Below are 21,084 nucleotides of genomic sequence, written 5' to 3'. Positions count from 1 at the left end.
TAAGCCATAAAATAAAGTTTTATTCCAAAATAACAAAATAAATAATCTACTGTACACGGTACAAAGGAAGAGTCGCTAATGCTCTAAAAAGACACCACACAGTCCTAACGGGGGGGGGGGGGTGGGAACCCCGGGGCTGGGCACGGCTTGTGGGGATGGGGGGGGGGGGGAAAGGAGGGGTTGGGGTGGAGGGGGGGGACAGCACCTCCCCAGTGCCCGTCAAACGCCGCCTGCTTCGTGCTGGGAGGGGGTGACACCCCCCGGCACGTGTGACACCCCCTGGCACAGGGACCATGCTTGAAGCACACGCAGGTATCGGGGTGCGGGATGGGGGGGGGGGGGTGTGGGGGGGGGCCGCGTGCGGGGGCTGCGGGGGTGGGGGGGGGGTATTTACAGCCGATGCGGTGCTGGGGGGGGGTCGCAGGGTGGGTGCACAGTGAGCTGGCACGTGCTGCGGGGAGGGGGCTGGCGGCTGGTGCGTGGGCGCTGCGGGTGGGGGGGGGGACCGTGTGCCCGGCGTGGGCGGCAGCGCTGACGTGGGAGCGCACAGTGCGACGCGTCTGTCCCCGCGCGGTGACGGGGCCGGGGAGGGGGACGATCAGCACGGAGGGGAGGGGGGGGCTGTACAGGGGGCTCCAGTCCATCGAGGGCTCCCCAGCCCTGGGGGGCGGCGGGGGCGCAGAGCCGGGCGGGATGAGGGTATTGCTGCTGCGGGGAGTCGCATCCCGCCGCGGCTGAGGTAACCAGAGCGTCGGTGCGGGACGGGAGGGGGCCGGGGAGCTGTGGCTGAGACACCCCCCCCCCCCCCCTCAAGCTCCCCGGGCCCGGAGCGCCGCCGCACTCGTCCCCCAGCACGTTATTGCTTCGTTAATGGTGGCGGGGGGGCTCCAGGGGCCTCACTGCCGGCTGGTCTCCTGCTCCACCTTGATGGTGCCCCGAGGGGGCTCTGGGGGGGCCGGAGGACCCCGTTCTGCCAGCCCGTCCTCGAACTCTGTGGGGACAACACGGAGGTGGCGTCAGGACACGATTCCGTAGGAGAAGGCAGCGGTGCCGCCCTGACCCCTGCCCACGGCAAAGCCCCCCCGGCCCCGCGGGGGCTCACCTGGTCCCGGGGGCTTCCCCGGCAGGCAGGGGCTGAGCCGCCCCACGCGCTCGTGCGAGACCAGCCGGGCCAGGCGCAGCCCCTCGTCCATCAGCGTCTGCTGGAGGATGTGGCGGCTCCAGAGCCCGTGGGGCGCGAGGCCGAGGGGCACGTCCGGGGCAGCACCGGGCGGAGGGGTCAGTCGGGGACAGGCCCCCGCCGCTGCCGAGAGAGGGCCGAGAGTCAGCGCGAGGGGCCGGGGGCCGGCCACCACCAGCCCTCCGGGAAGGGGAGGGACCCCCACTCACCCTGCAAGTGGCCGTCGAGGCTCTCCCCAGACAGGCTGCCCGTGTCCTCCTCCAGGCTGGCTCGGTACGCGGCCCCGGGAGGCTCCAGCCCCACTGGCAGTGCCAGTAGCTCAGGGCGGCTCTGCTCTCCCGCCTGCCAGGAGCGCACAGGTGAGCAGGTCCCCTGTGCCACCCACCCCAGCACACCCACGGCCGTCACCCCGAGCTGGCAGAGCAGCCCCAGGCACGTTGCGCCGTCACACCCACGCTCACAGGTGTGCACACCTGCACACGCTCCCCCTGCACCTGCACCCACCTCCTGCTTGAGCCGCTTGGCCACGACGGCACCGCTGTCCTCGGGATGGGCCCTGGGGGTGGAAAGGGGCTGTGTCAGATGTGGCGGTGGCCACAGCAAGGCCCCACGCTGTGAGGGGAGCCACCAGGCAGGGCAATGCCAGAGATTGGGGTTCTGGCACGGATGGAATTGGGGGTGGAAAAAGAGGAAAGCAGCTGGAGAGCGAAAGGAAAAGGCAGCCCTGGCACGGTGGGCAGGGGGCTTTGGGGATAGAGGCAAGAGATGGGGTATCCCCAGTGGCATCCCTTTGCTGGCTGGCATCCCCCTCCCCACACCTGGCATCCCCCCCCCCACGCCTGGCATCCCCGTCATTCCCATCCTCCCCACCTCCCACGCTCCGAGGTCAGGCAGAAACCACCCACACTGGGAAAGGGGAACTGGGGGCCGCAGGGTCCTGGTCCCATCCAGCTCAGCTCCCAGGGTGCAAGGGGATGACAGCCAAGCCCCCCTAGGCCTACGAGGCAGGGGTTTCCCAGATCTGGCTCACCTGGCGACCTTGAGTGAGGACAGGTAGGTGCTCTCCCGTGCGACCTGTCGGGACAGCGAGAAGAGCTCGACACGCCGCAGCAGCAGCGAGTTGTCCCGCAGGCAGAACTGGGCGGCCGCCTCGTTGATGATGAGCTGGGGGCAGAGATGATGCGTGAGCGGGGACAGGGACGGCAGCGCCCACGGGACAGCAGCGCCCACGCGACCCTCGGCTAAGGCAGCACTGGCTCCAGGCTGGCAGATGCCACCTGGGTGGGAGCAGACCTCGAATCCCACCCACCCACACCCCCAGAGCCGCCCCAGTCCCTGTCCCAACCCAGCACATCCCGGGAACTTCAAGCACGGAGCCTACCTCGTGCAGGGTGAGCTGCTTGCCCTCGCGGCGCCGGGCCTCGCCGCGGCCATAGATCGCGCTGTGCCGGCGGATCTCCTCCTCCTTCTGCCGGTCACCGTCCTCCAGCTGGAAGATGTGCCCCACAGCCTTGGCCAGCTTCTTGTTGAGCTTCATCAGCGCCCGCAGCTCAGCCTCGCCACCTCGGGGGCAGCTCTGCAGCAGCCGCTCCACGCTCTCCACCACCGTCCGTGCCAACTCCGGTTCCAGCTCCGTGCCCGCTGCCTGCTCCCCGCCACTCCCGCCCGGGGAGAAGGGGGGACCCCCCGGCTCCTCGTCCCCACCACCCTCCGACTCAGGGGTGCTCCTTCCTGGCCATGGTGGAGCCGCCGACGGTGACAGCTTCTCCCCCGGCTCCGTGGGGCTGCGGGCCGGGGGCGTCCCGGCGCTGCCAGCCCCCTTGCTCGCGGCCTCGCCGGGGCTGGCGTGCCCGTTGCTGAGCGCCTTGCGCCCGCCGGCCTCAGAGAGCTTGAAGAGCGGGATGCTGCTGACCGGGACGGCCGAGACGGGCTGGCTGAAAAGCCCCGGGTTGGAGGCCCACTCGCGCAGGGCCTTCTGGAGGCGGCGGACGTGGAGGGGCTTGGTGGCCATGCCCACCAGCGCCATGATCTCCAGGAACTCCTCCTCGCCTGCCTCGCAGAGCTGCTGCACGTCGTCCCCCCCTTGCTGGATGAAGGTCTCATAGTAGCCCAGCAGGTTGGCGCGTTGCAGCACCCGGTACAGCTGCAGCTCCCCCAGTGTGCGGGGCAGGGCCATGGCGAGCCTGTGGTGGACAGAGGGACAGACGGACTCACCACCGGGATGGACGGACATGCAGGAGAAACCCCCTCCCCACCCTTGGTCCCGGCGGTAAAGGGTAGAGGGAGCACTCCCGGGTACGGCTGTTCCAGTGTCCCTAAACCCCACGGGCACCCAGTCCCACCCATGTGCCCCGGGCTGGGATGGTCCCTGCAGCCACAGCCCCCGGACATGGCACAGACACGAGTGGGGTCCCCCTCATCCCAGCCCCTCCCCCCTACCCTGGGCTGTGCCCAGCCCCCCCCCCCCTCCCCCCCCCAGGTCCCCGCACGGGGCAGGACACACGTGGGGCTTCCCCAGCTCCCCCATCCCCGGGGATGATGTGCCAGTGCCGATCCCACCATGGCCGACCTCTCCCAGGCCCCCTGCCCTGCCCGTGCCCTGTTCCCTTGTGGTCCCCTGGATCCCATCAGGGCCATCCTTCCCCGCTGACCCCGCCCCGCTCGGTGCCCCCATCCCCACCCCGGTCCCACCAGGGCCATCCTCCCCCAGTGCCCCCGCACCTGTTTGGTGCCCTCCGGTGCCCTGAACGCACCCGGTGTCCCATCCCTCCCCGTCCCTCCCAGACCCACCGGGGTCCATCCCTTCCCCAGGCTCCCTGCCCTACCCGGTGACCCCCGGTGTCCCATCCCCCCGCCATCCCCACGGTCCCTCTTTGCCCCCACGATCCCACCGAGGCCATCCTCCCACGAGCCCCCTACCCCGTCCGGTACCCCCCGGTAATGCGGTGTCCCCGGTCCCATCGGGACCATCCTCTCCCCGTGCATCATCCCGGCGCCCCGGACCCGCCCGGAGCCCCGTGGCCAACACCCCTTGGGCCCCCCGCCCTGCCCGGTGTCCCTCGGTGCTCCGCCCCCCCTACGGTCCCCCCAGTCCCACCATGGCCACCGTCCCCCGGGACCCCCGCCCTGGCCGGTGCCCCCCGGTGCCCCGTCCCCTCCCTCCGTCCCCCGCTCGCTCACCGCCGCCTGGAACCGCCTCCGTCCGCTCCGCCCGCCCCGCCGGGCGGCCGGGGAGGGGCGGGGGGGCTCCGGGGCCGGCTCTAGCCGGGGGTCCGGGGGGTGCCGGGGTCCGGGGGTCCCGCGGCCGGGCCGGGCGCGCTCCCTCCGCCGCGCCGCGCCGCTCTGCGCGCCGCCCACACGGGCGGGACCGTGAAATAGCAGCGGCCCCGGCTGCGCCGCGCGTGGGAGGCCCCGGGGGCGGATCCCGCGGCTGCCGCCCCCGCCGAGCGCGGGGGGGTGGGGGGGGCAGCGGCGGGGGCGGCGGCACCGGGCCCCCCTTCTTCCCCCCCCGGCACCGGAGCAGCGGGAGGGGAGCGGGAGCGGCGCCCCGCACGGCGGCATCGGGGGTCCCGCAGCCCCGGCAGGGACCGGGGAGGACCCGCGGGGCACGGGGGGGGCGGTCCGTGGGAGAGGCAGAACCCCCCGAAGAGGACACGGTGCTCGGTTGCTGCTGTGGACACCCTGAATCCCGGGGCTCCCGCGGGCAGCGCTCGCAGCATCCCCGGTTTCGGTGACAACCCGACCGGGCGCGGGGATGCTCCGAGCACCGGCACCGCTGTCCCGGCAGCCCTGCCCCGGTGCCGGAGCCCCGGCGAAGGGCTGGCGCTTGGTGTCACCGGCACACCACGCTGCCATCGATAGGCTTCGGGGTGAGCACCCCCGCGGCGCCCCGGAGCAGCGAAAACGGGAGCGCACGGAGGTTTCTCGGGTGGGCTGGGGGGGATGCTGAAGCCCCTCGCCCGCAGCACCGGGGTGCCTCCCGAGGGAGGCAGGAGGGGGGGTGTCACGGCCCGCACCCCGGTCCGGCCCTGCGTGGCTCGGCGCTATTTATACCGCGGCCGGCGCCTGGCGTGCGGCCCGAGCCGCCCCCGCGCGATCGTGCCCGGGGGGGCCGTGCCGGTGTCCGGGGCACATCCCCGGAGCTACCGGGGGAGCAGCCGGGGGGTCCCGTACGGGCACGGTCCCCATCGCGGGGGTCGTGCCCCAGTCCTCCCGGTTCACCCCCCTCTCCCCACCGCCCCCTTGTCACGCCCCCCCCCCCCCTTCTCTCCACGACCAGGCGTCCGGCGCGGCGGGGCCGTTCCCAGCCCCGGCGCTGCCCCCGGCTGACGCACATCCTCCGCCCACGGCCCCGCCGCTTCCCGGCTCCGCCGCCCACGGCCCGCGGAGGGGGAGCGGGGGGGCCGCCCGAGCCCGCTCCCCGCTGCTCGCCCACGGGCGGCCACCGCCCCACGAGGAGGGACCCACGCGGAGGGCGGCACCCCCTTGCCGGGGCTGGGGGAGCCTCGCTGCGAGGGGACGGACGGTGCCGGCAGCGGGGCGAACTGGAGTTCCCCGGCCGAGCCGAGCCGCCCCTTGGCCCGCGGGATGCGGGACCCACTCCGCGCCGGGTGTCACCGGTGACCCGCGTCCCACGTCCGCCCCGGCACGGCCCCGTCCCGGCGGGGCCCGAGGCCGCGGATTCGGCTGCCGGGGGAGGGGCGCTGGGGGCGAGGGGCGGGACCTGCGCGCCCCCCACGCGTGACCCATTCACACAAACAACGCGAGGCCGCGCCCTGATAGGCGGAGGCGGTTGTCAATCAGACGGGATTCACGAGGGGGTGGGGGCGTGGCCGGCTGTGCCTGCGCTCTGATAGGCTGAAGGGCGTGTCTGTCAGAGCCGTTAACGGAGCGGGGCGGGGCTGGTGAATGAACGGCGGGCATGTTGGTCACCGTGGCAACCGGGGGCGGGAGCATGGCTGCTTCCTGCACGCACCATGCCGATAGGTTAAACGTACTGTCAATCAACGCGGCAGGCAGCGGGGGCGGGAGCCAGATCATAGTTGCTTTCTGATAGGTTATCTCAGCTGTCAATCGGGGACAAAGCCCGGCGAGCTCCTCTCCTATTGGCTGTCGCCGCTCCTCGGCGGCGGAAGCGGAAGCGGCCGGCGCAGCCTCGGCGGGAGGGATGAATCCGCCTCCGGGGCAGCGGCGGCTCCCGGTTCTGCCGGTGTTGCTGTTGCTGCTGTTGCTGCTCCTGCCCTTCCTGATCCTGGAAGCTGCAGGTGTGCGGGGCGGCGGCGTCCCTGAGCGGGGACCGGGGGGGCGTCATGGCGGGGAGCGGGATGGCGACAGCCGCCAGGCAGCGTGGCTGCAGAATGGGACCAGCGGCCTGCGCCACGGGCAACTTCCCGGTGCCCGCTGAGAGACCCCCTGCCCCACCAGGGAACCCTCTGAGCGCTTCCCGGGGCCTCCATGCTCGGGGGTCGGTGCGGCCCGGTGGGACCGGGATTTCGTGTCCCGCTGTCCCGATCTCCCGGTGCGACCGGGCCTTCCGTGCGATTCGGGAGCCGCTTCACCCCTGGGGGCGAGCGCTGGCCGGAGACACCCTCGGATTGATGTCCCTGAGGTGGGAACGGTTCTGGAGCTAGGAGTCGAGCTGGAATGGGCGCAGGGATGGGGCTGTGCTGACCCCGACAGCCCAGGGCACGGGGTTATCCCAAAAAAGAACCAGAGGGTGTATTCCAAGGAAAACAGCGGCAGGACCGTGGGGAATATGCCTAAAGGGAGGATCCGCGGGGAGGCAAAGGGCAGTAGAGTGTTTGGTGGGTGAAGCAGAGGGGAGCAGTGCCTGAACCTCTCCCTGTGCACTTCCCAGGCGCCAAGGATCCCATCATCCCGCTCCAGGAGGGCCACGCTTCCCACCACAGGGAATCCCAGCGCTTCTGCTACACCAACACCCGCGTGCCGCGATGGCACGACATCTGGACGAGGACACAGGTGAGAGGAGGAGGAGGAGGAGGAGGCAGCAGATCCTCCCCGCTCCAGCCCCTCCATCCATTCCCACCTCGCTTCCCGACAGATCCGCGTCAACAGCAGCCGGATGATCCGCGTCACCCAGGTGGACAACGAGGAGGAGCTGGAGAAGTTCAGCGTGTGGAACGTGGTGTTCTCCTTCCTGCGGGGGAAGCTCAACGACACCAGCATCGACGTGGACCTCTACAGCAACAAAACCTGCCTCAAGGTCGAGCTGCTGGAGCCCGGCACCACCTACTCCGTCGTCCTCTTCCGACGTACGTCCCCTGCCTGGTGGGGGAAAGGGGGCCTGGGGCTGCCCGGGGGACAACAGGATGCAGCAGCTCATGAGCCAAGGACCAGCAAGGCTGTTCCTTCCTCAGGAAGGGCATTGGGTCTGCGGAAGGCAATGTGGGGGCATTTGGGGCACTTGGAGGTTCACCTAGACACTGCCCCATCCCCGTCCTTGTGACCCTGTGGCAGGTGGGAGCTTCCCACCGTGCCCCTCTCCACTGGGATTCGCTCTCTTCACAGGCTTTGATCCTAAGCTGTTCCTTGTTTTCTTCCTGGGCCTGCTGTTGTTCTTCTGTGGGGACACACTGAGCAGGTGAGTGCCCTCCTTTCCCCGGGGGCTGGGGCAGGTGGGCAGTGCCCGGTGGCTCCCGGGTGGGGGGTGTTTGTGCACAGGTACCCATAAAACACCCGGTGTGATCATTTTAGGAGCCAAATCTTCTACTACTCAGCTGGCATCAGCGTTGGTTTGTTGGCCTCGCTGCTCGTCCTCGTCTACATGATGTCCAAGGTCATGCCCAAGGTAGGTGTCATCTCCTGGGGATGAGTGGTCAGCAGCCTCATAGCCCTTTCCATACTGGTGTAGTACTGGGATGGGCTGGGCTTGGCACAGAGCAGCTCAGCACCTGGGGGAGGTACCCACAGCTGCCCCACTGCCTGCCTGCAACTCCCCCTTGTCCTCCCCCAGAAAAGCCCTGTGTACTTCCTGCTGGTCGGAGGTTGGTCCTTTTCCCTGTACCTGCTCCAGCTGATCTTCAAGAACCTGCGGGAGATCTGCAAGTCCTACTGGCAGTACCTGTTAGGTAGGAGAGAGCCCTGGGACTCACCAGTTCACCAACTGAACGTCTCCTAACGGAGCTGGAACGTGCTGGGGAGCGACGCTGAGGCTCCCCATCCCTGCCGGTGCTCCAAGGGGGTGGTGTCAAGTTCACCCTCATCCTCATGTAGCCCCAAATTTCTGCCCCATCCCTGTGCTGTCCCACAGGTTACCTGCTGTTCGTGGGCTTGCTGAGCTTCGCTGTGTGCTACAGGTACGGCCCCCTGGAGAACGAGCGCAGCATCAACCTCCTCTCCTGGGCCCTGCAGCTGCTGGGGCTGCTGCTGATGTACTCGGGCATCCAGATCCATCCCATCGCCCTGGGCCTGGTGTTCGTCGCCATCTGCACCAAGAACCTGGATTACCCCTTGCAATGGGCCTTCGCTGCCTACCGGTGAGGCCTGTGGAATTCCAGCTGCTCGTGGCTCCCAGCTGGGTCGGGATGAGCTGCTGGGTGGAGCCTGCGCCACAGATCAGGGGTGTTTTCACTGCGGTGTGGGAGCGGGGTGGGTAACTGTGCCCTTTTTCCCCTGGGACTGGTGCAGGAGAGGGAGTGAGGAGCAGAGGCTGGAGGGGTGTGTTCCGCTTTCCCCACTGCCAGCTGCCCTGGGAGCTTGGTCTGCCCTAGGGATTCATGTCTCAGGAACTGGTCTGGCGCCAGGAGCTGGTCCTGCACCAGATTTCCTTCCCTGCGAGATGGTCCTGACTCAGGAGCTGGTCCTGCCCCAGGGTTCCTGCTCCAGGAGCTGGTCCTGCCCCAGAATTCCTGCCCTGCGAGGTGGTCCTGACTCAGGAGCTCATCTTGCCTTAGAGTTCCTGCTCCAGGGATCCTGCCCTGGAAGGTGGTCCTGCCCCAGGGGTTCTGTCCTGAGAGTTCCTGCCCCGGGAGCTGGTCCCACCCTGGAGGTCCCACCCCATCCAGGAGGGCAGTAACTGGTGTTTCCCCCCTGGCAGGAGGGTGCAGAGTTCCAAGCTGGGCCCGACCCCCCCTCGTCTGCTGACAGAGGAGGAATATCGGCTCCAGGGCGAGGTGGAGACCCGCAAGGCCCTGGCAGAGCTGCGGAGCTTCTGCCAGAGCCCCGAATTCTCTGCCTGGAGCACGGTGTCCCGCATCCAGTCTCCCAAAAGGTAACACCCCTGCCAGCGAGCTCGGGGTGGCCACCCTGTGTCCCTTTGTGCTGTCACCTCTGTCCTTAGAGACAGAGACACAGATCCAGGCTGTGTGGGAGCGCAGAGTGACCGGGGGGAAAGGATGGATAATGCCCAGTCGCGGCACCAAAACGCTTCACCCACGTGTGTCAGGGCATATCCAGAGGTGCTGGACACACCTGCCCAACGTGCTGCTCCCTGGCTTCTCCCAGGTTTGCTGACTTTGTGGGTGGTGCCTCGCACGTCACCCCCAACGAGGTGTCTGTCCACGAGCGGGAGTTCGGCCTGGAAAGTCTCTTCATTGACGAGCAGCTGTTCGAGGAGGACGACGATGATGATGATGATGAGGACAGTGTCAATGACTCCTTTGCTGGGAATCACAGGAGTGATTCCCTGCCCCACAACCATCTGGATGTCCAGTGAGGTCAGCTGCCCTGGGGCCAAGGAGCAGAACCACTGCTGGGCTGCTCCAGGTGTGGTGGGGATGGACCTTAGGGGGAGATGAACCCTGTGGGGATGGACCCCCTCTGACAGGGAGAAAAGGGGGTCAGACCCCCTCCTCTTTCCCTGCAGCTCCTGCCTGAGGTGTGAACGCTGTTGTCAGCACAGCCCTGGGTGCTGGGGGGAGGTGGGACACATGGGAGCCCCCCCAAGGCTGGGAGGTCACCTGGTCCTGGATGCAGACTGGACCCACCCCAACTTTTGCAGCGGGTGTTTGTGAGCTCCCAGGGTGGGACCCCCCGGAGCAGGGACCCCCTCCCAAGCCTGGGTGCTCACCTGGCTCCATCCCTCAGTGCCACAGCTGTGGGATGCAGACAGGAGCCCTTTTCCCTGCGCTGGGGTGGGGACAGACCTTCCCCTCCATCTCCTGTACAGGTGCCCGAGGGTGACACACACGAGAGGAACTTTGGACGTGTCCGCCCGTACCTGCGTGCTCAGCACCTGCCTGGAGCCGTGGGGAGGGAGCTGCCCGTGCCCGGCTCCTCCTCCTCCTGTTACAAACACATCAGACGGCTCCAGCTGGTCGGGCCACGCCTCTGCCTTGCCTTCAATCCCGTGTGAATACCAAAAACTCCGGTGCCTGCCGGATGGAGCTGTGGAGCCTCGGGGTCTGCCGGCTGCCCCTGGATGTGGTGTTGGGGTAGAGGCCGTGCTCAGCCCCTCTCCCCATGCCAGAGCTGAGGATGAGTGTGGATGTGCTTCCTCCCTGCCTCGCAGCCCTTCTCCTGCTGTTACTCCTCTCCCAGTGGGTGCAGGCAGGGACTGAGGGTGACGTTGCCGCTGTTGGGTTCCCAGTGCTGGCTGGGGAGCTCTGCCAAAGCACAAAGCTGGAGGGGACGCCCCAATCTATGCAACTTCCTAAGCAATAACGCTGCCCTCACCTCCTCGTAGTGTCTCAGCTGCCCTGGGGAGCCCCAGCCCAGCCCCTACCTCACCTGTGCCACTGCTGGAACTTCTGCCATCAGTTTTTGTCCCAGTCCCAGGTTTGCTCCCCGGCCCTCGCTGCGCTTTCCTCCCTGCTCAGGTGTGAGCAGCCTCTGTTACTGCATCCCCCCACCCTCAGTGTGGTGAATGACTGATTATATTTTTAATAAAGACATGTTTTTTAGGTCCTGAGCCTGATTTGTTCGTCCTGCTGTGGCCCCAGGGCTCATCCACCTGCAGGAGGTCGTTCTGCTGGGGATGGGGCACGGGGACACAACAGCTCCTGGGTGCCACATTCCCTGTGGCAGGACCTACCGTGGCCTCAGGTTGGGCTGGGAGCCTCTCTGGGGACTGGCATCCTCGTCAAAGCAGCCCTGGGCATTCCCGGTTCTCCAGCCCTGTACCTCGCCCGTTTCCCGCAGCCCAGGAGAGGAAGTTCCCTTTGTTTGCTTGGCTCCAGGATTTTCCCTGCTTGTTCCTGCTCTCAGCTGCCGGGTAGGGAAGGGTCACAGCGGCTGAGCTGGGACCGCGGGCAGGGGCTGCAGCCGGCGGCACTCTTGGGGCTGATCTTCACTGCCCACTCCTTCGTGCCTCAGTTTCCCCAGCTGGGAGCTCTGGGGGAGGGCCCTGCGGCCCCCCCGCCCCTCCGTGGGCCGGACGGGGCCAGCACCGGGCGCTGGGCTGGGCTGAGCCCCGCCGGTTCCGGGGCAGCTCCAGCTGCAGCCACTCCAGCAGCCGCTTCTCTGCGACCGGGAGGTGAGTCGGGGGTGGGAGGTGAGTCGGGGACTCCTCTGCTGCCTCAGCTGGATGGGGATACCCGGTCCCCATAACCCTCATGCCAGGGCACCTGCACCCCGCGGGGCGTGGGGACCCGGTGTCGTTGGGAACACCGGGGCGAGCCCCGCGCTGCCCTGGAGCTGTGGGGGGCTCTTGCTCTGGCTCCCACCCACGACTGCTGGCCCTGGGGTCCCAACCCAGCAGCACGGGGGGCCTCGGACCCCTGGAAGGCTCTGCCATCTCTAGAGGCTGCTGGAGTCACCTCCATCACCACATTTGCCCCAATCCTTCCACACCTTCTCCTCGCTCGTGAACTTTCCCCGGGCACCGATAAGTGGGGCTGGGTTTATAGCCCTGCGCCCCAGCTGTAAAGCGAGGGTGAAGGTCACCCCGGGGAACGTGACCGTGCTGTCACACACAGGTGAGGGATGGGGAACAGCGGGGAGAGGCAGCACACGGGCTCCCGGGGGTGACCTGTCGGGGGGTCTGGGCTCCTCTCCCCGCCCCGGCTTCCCCAGCCAGGAAGGAGGGAGGAAGTGGAGGCTGAATTAATCCCTGCCCCAAGAATAGGATCCAGGTGTCCGCATTTCCTGGCCGAGCCCCCGCTTCCCCCCAGCGTCCGGCTGCCCCCAGCCCCACCACGGGGTCCCGGGATACCCCGGGAAGGTGCCCTCTGTGCCTCTGTGGGTGTGTGGCCGCCTTGTCCCCTGTCCTCGGGGTTGGGGGGAGCAGCCACGATCCCAGAGACCGGCGAGGACCCGGAGGGGTGTTTTGGGGAAGGGGCTGCGTGTCCGTGGCTGCAGCCCCCCCGTGCCGTGTCCCAGCTGCCCCGGAGCTGCCCGGCCATGGAGGGCACCACGCCGTTGCTGGACGCCGAGGCCGTCGGGGACCTGGTGCTGCTGGACCCGCTGACCGAGGAGTCGCTGGTCCAGACGCTGCAGGAGCGATTCTGCCGCCACGACATCTACGTGGGCAGGGGAATGGGGAATTGGGGGGCACGAGAGGGGCTGCTGGGGTGCGAGTGGGATATGGGGTCTGAGATGGGGAATAGAAGGGCTGCGGGGTCTGGGATGGGGAATGGGATATAGGGTTTGAGATGGGGACTGGGAGGGCTGCAGGGTCTGGGCTGGTGAGCGGGATAGGGGTCTGGGATGGAAAGAGGGATATGGGGTTTGAGATGGGGAATGGAAGAGCTGCAGGGTCTGAGATGGGGAGCAGGATATGGGGTTTGTAATGGGGATTGGGAATGCTGCAGGGTGTGGGATGGGGAGCAGGATATGGGGTCTGGGATGAGAAGAGGGATATGGGGTCTGAGATGGGGAATGGGAGGGCTTCAAGGTCTAGGATGGTGAGCAGGATACGGGGTCTGGATTGGGAGTGGGAGAACTTTGGGGTGCAGAGTGGGAACAGGGTATGGGGCCTGGGATGCAAAGTGGGAGGGCTGCAGGTTTGAGGACGAGGAGCAGGATGTGGGGTCTGGGATGGGGAGCAGGACCTGGGGTCTGGGATGAAGACAAGGATCTGGGGTGGAGATGGGGAGTACCAGGAGCTGGGCTGTGTCCTCCTGGCCCCTCATCCCTTCTGTCCTGCTGTCCCACAGACATACATTGGGAATGTGGTGATCTCAGTGAACCCGTACCAGTCCCTGCCCCTCTACACCCCGGAGAAGGTGGAGGAGTATCATAACTGCAGCTTCTTCGCAGTGAAGCCCCACATGTGAGCACGGGGGTGGTTGGGGGTGCCCTTGATGCCCTGGATCCCACCAAGGGCTTCACCCGTGGGCAGTCCCAAGGCATCAGGGTCCAAAGGAATCCACTTGGGGCAACACCACAGCCACAACAGGGGGTCTTTGCATTTCCTGAAGCCCCTAGATGGCTCCAGCCCCTTCCAACCCCTCTTGCCCCCAGCTTTGCCATCGCTGACGATGCCTATCGTTCGCTGCGGGACCGGGACAGGGACCAGTGCATCCTCATCACCGGCGAGAGCGGCGCCGGCAAGACAGGTACAGCCGGGGCTGCAAGGGGGGCTCAGGGCACTGCGAGGGGCTGGTGGGGTGAGGGGCACGGCCCCAACACCCACAGCCCCTCACCGATGACCCCTGGCCCCTCGCTGGCAGAGGCCAGCAAGCTGGTGATGTCCTTCGTGGCGGCCGTGAGCAGCAAAGGGGAGGAGGTGAACAAGGTGAAGGAGCAGCTCCTGCAGTCCAACCCTGTGCTGGAGGGTGAGTGCCCCACATCCTGAGCCCCACCTCGCGCATCCCGGCCCTGCCAGGGCTCGGCACCGTCCCCCTGGACTGCACCGTAACCCCCATTCTCCCCCCGCAGCCTTTGGAAATGCCAAGACTGTCCGTAATGACAACTCCTCCCGATTCGTGAGTGACCTGGGGACAGGGGTTGGACCCTGCTGGGGCCACGTGGGCCCTGATGGGGCTGGGAGCACAGAGGGGATGGGGGTGTGGATGTGTGGGAGCTGCCACTCCCACCAGGACCCCCTTCCCTGACCCAGCCCCCTCCCCCAGGGCAAGTACATGGACATTGAGTTCGACTTCAAGGGGGAGCCCCTGGGAGGGGTCATCAGCAACTGTGAGTACCCACCACCCATCCCGGGGGGTCCCACTCCACACACCCCAGTGACACTGACCCCTCCTCTCAGACCTGCTGGAGAAATCCCGCATCGTCCGGCACGTGAAGGGCGAGAGGAACTTCCACATCTTCTACCAGCTCCTGGCTGGGGCTTCTCCAGAGCTGCTCCGTAGGTCCAGACCCCGCAGTGTGGGGGATTTGGGGGTGGAACAGGAGCTGGGGGGGGCCATGGCTGAAGTGCCACCTCCTCTCCCCTCAACCAGAACAACTGAAGCTCCACCAGGACTGCAGGCACTACGGATACCTGAACCGGGAGAGCTCCAGCTTGCCCGGCATGGACGATGCAACCAACTTCCACGCCATGCAGGTACCCACAGGAAGACAGGACCCCTCTCCCCCAAACATCCTGGAGCCCACTGCAGCCCCTGAGCTGTTGTGTCCATCCCTAGGATGCCATGAGGGTCATCGGCTTCTCGCCCGCGGAGGTGACGGAGCTGCTGGAGGTGACGGCCGTGGTGCTCAAACTGGGCAACATCCAGCTAAGCAGCAGCTTCCAGGCCAGCGGGATGGAGGCCTGCAGCATCACCGAGCCCCAGGGTAGGGATGGGGATAGGGATGGGAATGGAGGGTGTGGGGACCCCCTGAGCCCCTCCTTGTCCCTGGCATCGCCATCTCCCCACACAGAGCTGCACGAGATCTGCAAGCTCATCGGGCTGGACCCCAGCACACTGGAGCAGGCGCTGTGCTCCCGCACGGTGAAGGCGCGGGATGAGACGGTGCTCACCACCCTCAGCGTCCCGCAGGTGAGCAGGACCACCCCCAGCCATGGGGCTGATGCCCGGCAGCCCCCAGTGAGCCGGCACCAGCCCCCCTCCCCTCTCCCCAGGGCTACTACGGCCGGGACGCGCTGGCCAAGAACATCTACAGTCGCCTGTTTGACTGGCTGGTGCATCGCATCAACACCAGCATCCAGGTGAGCTCCAGGGGATCCTGGAGCCCCAGCAGGACCCTGGACCCCCACCCCACACAGCGCTCAACACCCCGTTATCTCTCCAGGTGAAGTCAGACAAGCAGAGGAAGGTGATGGGCGTCCTGGACATCTATGGCTTCGAGATCTTCCAGGTGAGTGAAGGACCCACATGGCCCCATCCAGGGGGTTGGGAACAGCAGGTGAGACATGGGGCAGGGCCGGGGGTTCGGGGAGCACCTGCCATACAGGACCCTTCTCCCGCAGGACAACAGCTTTGAGCAGTTCATCATCAACTACTGCAATGAGAAGCTGCAGCAGATCTTCATCCTGATGACGCTGAAGGAGGAACAGGAGGAATACGTCCGAGAGGTACCTCCAGCCCCTGCCAGAGCACGGCCCCAAGGAGCTTCGGGCCCCCCCGGGATGGGGAAGTGCCGGAGACGGCTCCGTCGCACGTCCCTCCCTCACCCCGCTCCCCGCCGGGAGCCGATTCAATGGCAGGAAGGGATTTGGGATCCTCGGCCCCGTGGCCGGACGTCCGGTTCCTGCCCCACAACAGCTGGAGGTGTCCATGGGGCAGGGGCTGGGTTATCCATTTGTCTGACCCACATCTGCTCTCAGGGCATCCAGTGGACCCCGGTGGAGTTTTTCGACAACAGCATCATCTGCAACCTGATTGAGAACGTGAGTTGCCCTCCCAGTGCCGGGATCTTGGGGTTCCAGCGCCCCCCATAGCCCAAACTGGGATTCGCTGGGGCCGGTCAGGAGTGACCCCATCCATCGTGGCACAGAGCACCAGCGGGATCCTGGCCATGCTGGACGAGGAGTGCTTGCGGCCCGGCGTGGTCAACGAGGACACCTTCCTGAACAAGCTCAACCAGCTCTTGGCCACACACAAGCACTATGAGAGCAAGGAGACGCAGAACGCCCGGCGTGTCACCGACACCAGCCTGCCCCCGCGCTGCTTCCGCATCCACCACTACGCCGGCAAGGTCCGGCAGTGCCTGCTCCTCCTCCCAGTGCCACGCTCCTCTTCCCAGCACCCTGATCCTCTTCCCAGCACCCTGATCCTCTTCCCAGTGCTACACTCCTCTTCCCAGCACCCTGATCCTCTTCCCATCATCTTGATCCTCTTCCCAGTGCTACACTCCTCTTCCCAGAACCCTGATCCTCTTCCCAGTGCTACACTCCTCTTCCCAGCACCCTGATCCTCTTCCCAGCACCCTGATCCTCTTCCCAGCACTGTGGTCCTCTTTCCAGAACCCTGGTCCTCTTCCCATCACCCTGATCCTCTTCCCACTGCCCTGGTCTTTTTCCCAGCACTCTGGTTCTCTTACCAGTACCCCAGTCCTCTTCCCAGCACCTCGGTTCGTTTCCCATCAGCCCAGATCTCTTTTCAGCACCCCAGTCCTCTTCCCAGCACCCCAGGCTTCTTCCCAGCATCTCAGACCTCCTCACAGCTCTCTGAACCTCTTCCCAGCACCCCAGTCCTTTTCTCAGCACCCCACTTCTCTTCACAGCATCCTGGTCCCCTTCCCAGCACACCAGACCTCTTCCCAGTGCCTCAGTTCTCTTCCCAGTGCCTCAGTTCTCTTCCCAGTGCCTCAGTTCTCTTCCCAGTGCCCTGGTCCTCTTCCCAGCTTTGCACAGGAGATGTGGGGCTGGACTGGGAACGGACATGGAGATGCTGAACCCTGCCCCACTCCCTGCCTGGGCGCTGACCCCGCTGCACCCCCAGGTGACCTACAACGTGACGGGCTTCATCGAGAAGAACAACGACCTGCTCTTCCGCGACCTCTCGCAGGCCATGTGGGGGGCCCGGCACGCGCTGCTGCGCTCGCTCTTCCCCGAAGGAGACCCCCAGAAGGTCTCCCTCAAGCTGCCGCCCACCGCAGGCTTCCAGTTCAAGTCGTCCGTGGCGCTGCTGATGAAGAACCTCTACTCTAAGAACCCCAACTACATCAGGTACCAGCCCCAGCAGGGCCCCCCGGGGGCGGCTGCGGTGCCTGTGAGACCCCCCCCAAACCACCGCTGCGCTCTGCAGGTGCATCAAACCCAACGACACCAAGTCAGCGATGGTGTTCACGCCAGAGCTGGTGCTGGCGCAGGTCCGGTACCTGGGGCTGATGGAGAACGTGCGGGTGCGGCGGGCGGGCTACGCCTTCCGCCAGCTCTACGGCCCCTTCCTGCAGCGCTACAAGATGCTCAACCCCCGCACGTGGCCCCGCTGGGATGGTGGTGACAGGTACGGGGCTGGCACGGACCGTGAGGGCCAGGGGGCTGCCGGGGGAGCTCTGACCGGCCTCGTCTCTGCCGTGGTGCAGGGAGGGGGCCGAGGTGCTGCTGGCAGGTCTGGCGTTCCCTGCTGAGGAGCTGGCATTCGGCCACACCAAGATCTTCATCCGCTCACCACGCACGGTGAGTCTGGGAATGGGGGAGGCCAGGGGGATCCAAACTTGTCCTGGGAGTTCCTGGGTGATGCCACAGCCCCTGGAGATGGCTCTGGATGACCCAGCTGCTCAGTGACCCAGCGCTTGCCATGGTTGTCGCCAGCTCTTCGACCTGGAGCAGCAGCGCCAGGAGCGCGTGGCCCAGCTCGCCACCCTCATCCAGAAGGTGTTTCGGGGCTGGCGGTGCCGGACCCAGTACCAGCTGATGCGCAAGAGCCAGATCCTCATCTCCGCCTGGTTCCGGGGCCACAGGGTGAGGACAGGGCGAGTCCTGGCCATGCTGCCCCTGCCCATCCCTCTCCCCCTGGCTCTCTGAGCCCACCCAGCTCACCCCCTTCTTCCCCTGCAGCAAAAGAACCACTACAAGCAGATGAAGCGGTCGGCACTGATCCTGCAGGCATACGCACGGGGCTGGAAGGTGAGGGCTGAGCACCCCAGGACCACCAGTGGGACTGGCCTGGTGTGGGGAGCAGGGTGGGTGGGGAAGGGGCTCCGTGTGCCCCACGGTGGGACCAGGGGCTCCGTGTGTCCCATGGTGGGACCAGGTTCACCCTCATCTCCTCTCCCCGTCTTTCCTCCTTCCTTTCCTCCTTCTCTCTTGCCTCTCTCCTGCCTCTCTCCTGCCTCTCCCTCTCCCTCCATGTCTGTGTTGGTGTCTCCCCCTCGGGCTCCCCGGGCTCTCACCCCCGCAGTCTCGCTGGCTCCTCCGGGAGCTCAAGTCCCAGCGCCAACGTCACGCAGCCGCCAGCACCATCGCCGCTCACTGGAGAGGGTACCAGGTAACGGGGCCACGCGCCCTCCGGCCACCTCTGTCATGCTGTCCGTGCCGCTGTGTCCGGGTTGTCTGTCTGTCTGCCCACCCCGCTCCTGCCCACTCTGTCGGGCTGGAGCCGCTGTCCTCTCCACTGGGGTCAAATGGGGATGTGGGGGATGAGACACCCTTGTCCTTGGTGGGGCTGGTGGCGATGTCCGGTGTCCTCACCACTGGCCCTGTCCCCGCAGGCGCGCAGGACCTACAGGAAGTATTTCCGTTCCAGCGCCAGCACCTGCGTGGCCAACTTCATCTACCGGCGGCTGGTGAGTGGGGCTGGGGCAGAGGGGGCCACAGCGCCTTCCCAGCCCCCTGCCCTGGAGCTGGACAGCCCTGTCCTCTCCTGACCCCCCCCACCGCGTTGTCGCCCCCAGGTGCAGAGGTACCTGGTGGGGCTGGCGAAGAACCTCCCACCGCTGTCGGTGACGGACCGGACCTGGCCCCCGGCGCCGTACCGGTTCCTGGATAACACCAACCAGGAGCTGAAGAACATCTTCTACCACTGGAAGGTGGGAGCAGGGGGACACGGGGGGAATTCCAGCTGGGATCTTGATGCGCCGGCTCACCCGAGGGGTCTTTGACGGCATCGAATCGCCCCCTCCATTGGCAGTGTAAGAAGTACCGGGACCAGCTGCCACCGGCGCGCCGGGCCCAGCTGCAGGCCAAGCTCTGCGCCAGCGAGCTCTTCAAGGACAAGAAGACCCTCTACCCCAAAAGGTGCCAGGGTCGGGGCTGGGGGTGCAGGGGAGCTCAGGGCAGCAGTGGCTGACAGCCTCGTCTCCAGCCTGCAGCAGCCCTTCCGTGGAGAGTACCTGGGGCTGAAGCAGAACCCCAAGTACCAGAAGCTCCTCGCAGTGGCCAAGGACAAGCTGGTGATGGCCGACACCATGAGGAAGGTGAACAGGGCCAACGGAAAGGTGAGATCCTGACTCGTGCCCTGGGCAGCGGGAAGGCAAACGGGGCCACACTGACCCCCTGCCCGCACTGACCCCCTGCCCACGCTGACCCCCGCCCACAGACAGTCCCACGCCTGCTGCTCCTCACTACCGAGCACCTTGTCCTGGCTGACCCCAAGGCCGCCCAGCCCAAGACTGTGCTCAGCCTCAGCGACATCCGCGGTGTCTCAGTCACCCGCTTCTCCGACGGCTTCCTGGCCCTGCACCTCAAGGAGGTACCTGGGGAGGGGGGCCCTGGGGGCTCAGGGGTTCCCCAGCAGGGCTGACCTCCCGTTTGCCCCACAGGTCTCCACAGTGGGGGCCAAGGGAGACTTCCTGCTGGTCAGTGACCACCTCATCGAGCTGGTCACCCGCCTGCACCAGACCTTCGAGGCCGCCACCGGGCAGGCGCTGCCCCTGCACATCACTGACAGGTGTGGGTGGGGCTGTGATGGGCGTGGTTATCATGGGTGTGGTTGTAGTGGGTGGAGTCTGAAGGGCCAGACTACAATGGGTGGGGCTTCTGTGGGTGGGGCAGGGTGGGGCTACGGGGGGGCACAGAAGGCGTGGCTTCCATGGGTGGGGCCAGGAGGATGGGGCTTCTGTGGGTGGGGTTGTTGTGGGTGGGACAGGGCGGAGCTCACCAGGGTGGGATGGAGGTGGGGGTGGAGTCTCCAAGGGTGGGGCACCACGTGAGTGCCCTGATTGGCAGCCCCTGAGGAGTGGGTGTAACCAAGGCAGCTCATTGGCAATGAGGGGATGGGCCTGGGTGTGTCCCTTCCAGGGACACAGGGATGTCCAGGGACACCCTCTCTATCCTGACCCCTCTCCATCCTGACCCCTCCCCTCCATCCTGCCCCTTCCTCTCCATCCTCCTACTCCAGGTTCTCCACCCGCTTCCCAAAAGGCGACGTGTCCATCACCGTGGTGGAGTCACCCAAGGCCAGCACCAACGGCCCTGTCTGCAAGAAAAAGGGCAGCCACAAGATGGAGGTCCTGGTGCACTGAGGGGACCCCCAGCCCTCACCAGGATGCCCACCCTCACATTGGCACCCCTGACACCCCCCTTGTGTCATCCCGCACCCCTGCGGGTGCCGGCAGCACCCAGGCATCGCTCCAAATTCATTAAAAGAATGCTGAGGTGTCGGTACCGAGGCGGTGACACAGTGGGTGATGCTGTTACAGGCGGGGTGGGACCCCAGGACACAGCGCCCAAGCTGGGGGGCACAGCCCAGCCCAGTGGTGAAGCCCCTCATCCCAGCCTCCCGCTTTTCCTGATGCCTGATTGCAGCCGGCGCTCGGCTTGTGGTGATTGGAAAGGCCCCAAATTGCCGCCACTTTTCCCATCAAGTGGCTCACGGCTCACACTGCTGCAGAGACAGTTTCTTGGCAGCCGTGGGTGGCTGCATGTGAGGTCCCTGGCACCCTCCCGCCCGTGCTGGACATCCTTGTCCCCCTGCCCAGCATCCCTCCACCCTGCTGCAGGACGCCCATACAGGGGCTCCCTGCCCGGACTGGCGCTGGAGCTGCACTTGGGGACCGGGGACACAGAGAATAGGACAGAGGGAAGTCGCTGCACAGCCCCAGTGCCAGTGCTGCAGCCCAGGGCCTGTGGGACCTCCGTCAGTCCTGCACCCCTCAGGTCCATCAGGACCCCCACCAGTCCTGCAGTGCTCAGGTTCCTCAGGACTCCCACCAGTCCT

General features: G+C 66.6%; 3 protein-coding genes across 5 annotated transcripts; 2 read left to right on the top strand and 1 right to left on the bottom strand.

The window, feature by feature from the left end:
- Positions 1 to 3,413, bottom strand: NAB2 (NGFI-A binding protein 2). 2 transcript variants are annotated; one of them, XM_048327529.1, is made up of 6 exons: positions 2,562 to 3,413; positions 2,211 to 2,344; positions 1,685 to 1,736; positions 1,390 to 1,522; positions 1,103 to 1,303; positions 1 to 991 (listed from the first exon to the last, which is right to left on the bottom strand). In XM_048327529.1, exons 1-6 carry the CDS (start codon positions 3,411 to 3,413, stop codon positions 897 to 899), a joined length of 1,467 nt encoding a protein of 488 aa, XP_048183486.1. In that variant the 3' UTR covers positions 1 to 896. The 2 variants fall into 2 exon arrangements, with proteins under 2 accessions (XP_048183486.1, XP_048183487.1); XM_048327530.1 differs by lacking the exon at positions 1,103 to 1,303.
- NEMP1 (nuclear envelope integral membrane protein 1) lies at positions 3,397 to 11,040 on the top strand. Its single transcript, XM_048327550.1, has 11 exons — positions 3,397 to 3,475; positions 6,237 to 6,444; positions 7,038 to 7,159; positions 7,242 to 7,452; positions 7,709 to 7,781; positions 7,895 to 7,988; positions 8,154 to 8,268; positions 8,451 to 8,676; positions 9,237 to 9,410; positions 9,644 to 9,855; positions 10,308 to 11,040. Exons 2-10 carry the CDS (start codon positions 6,348 to 6,350, stop codon positions 9,852 to 9,854), a joined length of 1,323 nt encoding a protein of 440 aa, XP_048183507.1. The 5' UTR covers positions 3,397 to 3,475; positions 6,237 to 6,347; the 3' UTR covers position 9,855; positions 10,308 to 11,040.
- Positions 11,041 to 11,131: 91 nt separating this feature from the next.
- Positions 11,132 to 20,545, top strand: MYO1A (myosin IA). Of its 2 annotated transcripts, XM_048327449.1 has the most exons (29): positions 11,132 to 11,612; positions 12,458 to 12,601; positions 13,234 to 13,349; positions 13,541 to 13,635; positions 13,750 to 13,854; positions 13,958 to 14,004; positions 14,152 to 14,215; positions 14,286 to 14,384; positions 14,479 to 14,582; positions 14,665 to 14,812; positions 14,900 to 15,018; positions 15,102 to 15,188; positions 15,272 to 15,337; positions 15,450 to 15,554; positions 15,807 to 15,869; positions 15,977 to 16,177; positions 16,924 to 17,150; positions 17,230 to 17,430; positions 17,510 to 17,603; positions 17,739 to 17,888; positions 17,985 to 18,053; positions 18,328 to 18,414; positions 18,638 to 18,712; positions 18,821 to 18,955; positions 19,057 to 19,163; positions 19,231 to 19,363; positions 19,465 to 19,617; positions 19,688 to 19,815; positions 20,266 to 20,545. In XM_048327449.1, exons 2-29 carry the CDS (start codon positions 12,479 to 12,481, stop codon positions 20,387 to 20,389), a joined length of 3,225 nt encoding a protein of 1,074 aa, XP_048183406.1. In that variant the 5' UTR covers positions 11,132 to 11,612; positions 12,458 to 12,478; the 3' UTR covers positions 20,390 to 20,545. The 2 variants fall into 2 exon arrangements, with proteins under 2 accessions (XP_048183406.1, XP_048183407.1); XM_048327450.1 differs by lacking the exon at positions 18,328 to 18,414.
- The last annotated feature ends 539 nt before the right edge of the window (positions 20,546 to 21,084 follow it).

The sequence above is a fragment of the Corvus hawaiiensis genome, chromosome 24 (genome assembly GCF_020740725.1).
Source record: "Corvus hawaiiensis isolate bCorHaw1 chromosome 24, bCorHaw1.pri.cur, whole genome shotgun sequence".
Taxonomy (NCBI): Eukaryota; Metazoa; Chordata; class Aves; order Passeriformes; family Corvidae; genus Corvus; species Corvus hawaiiensis.
This window is presented reverse-complemented; position numbering and strand designations above follow the sequence as displayed.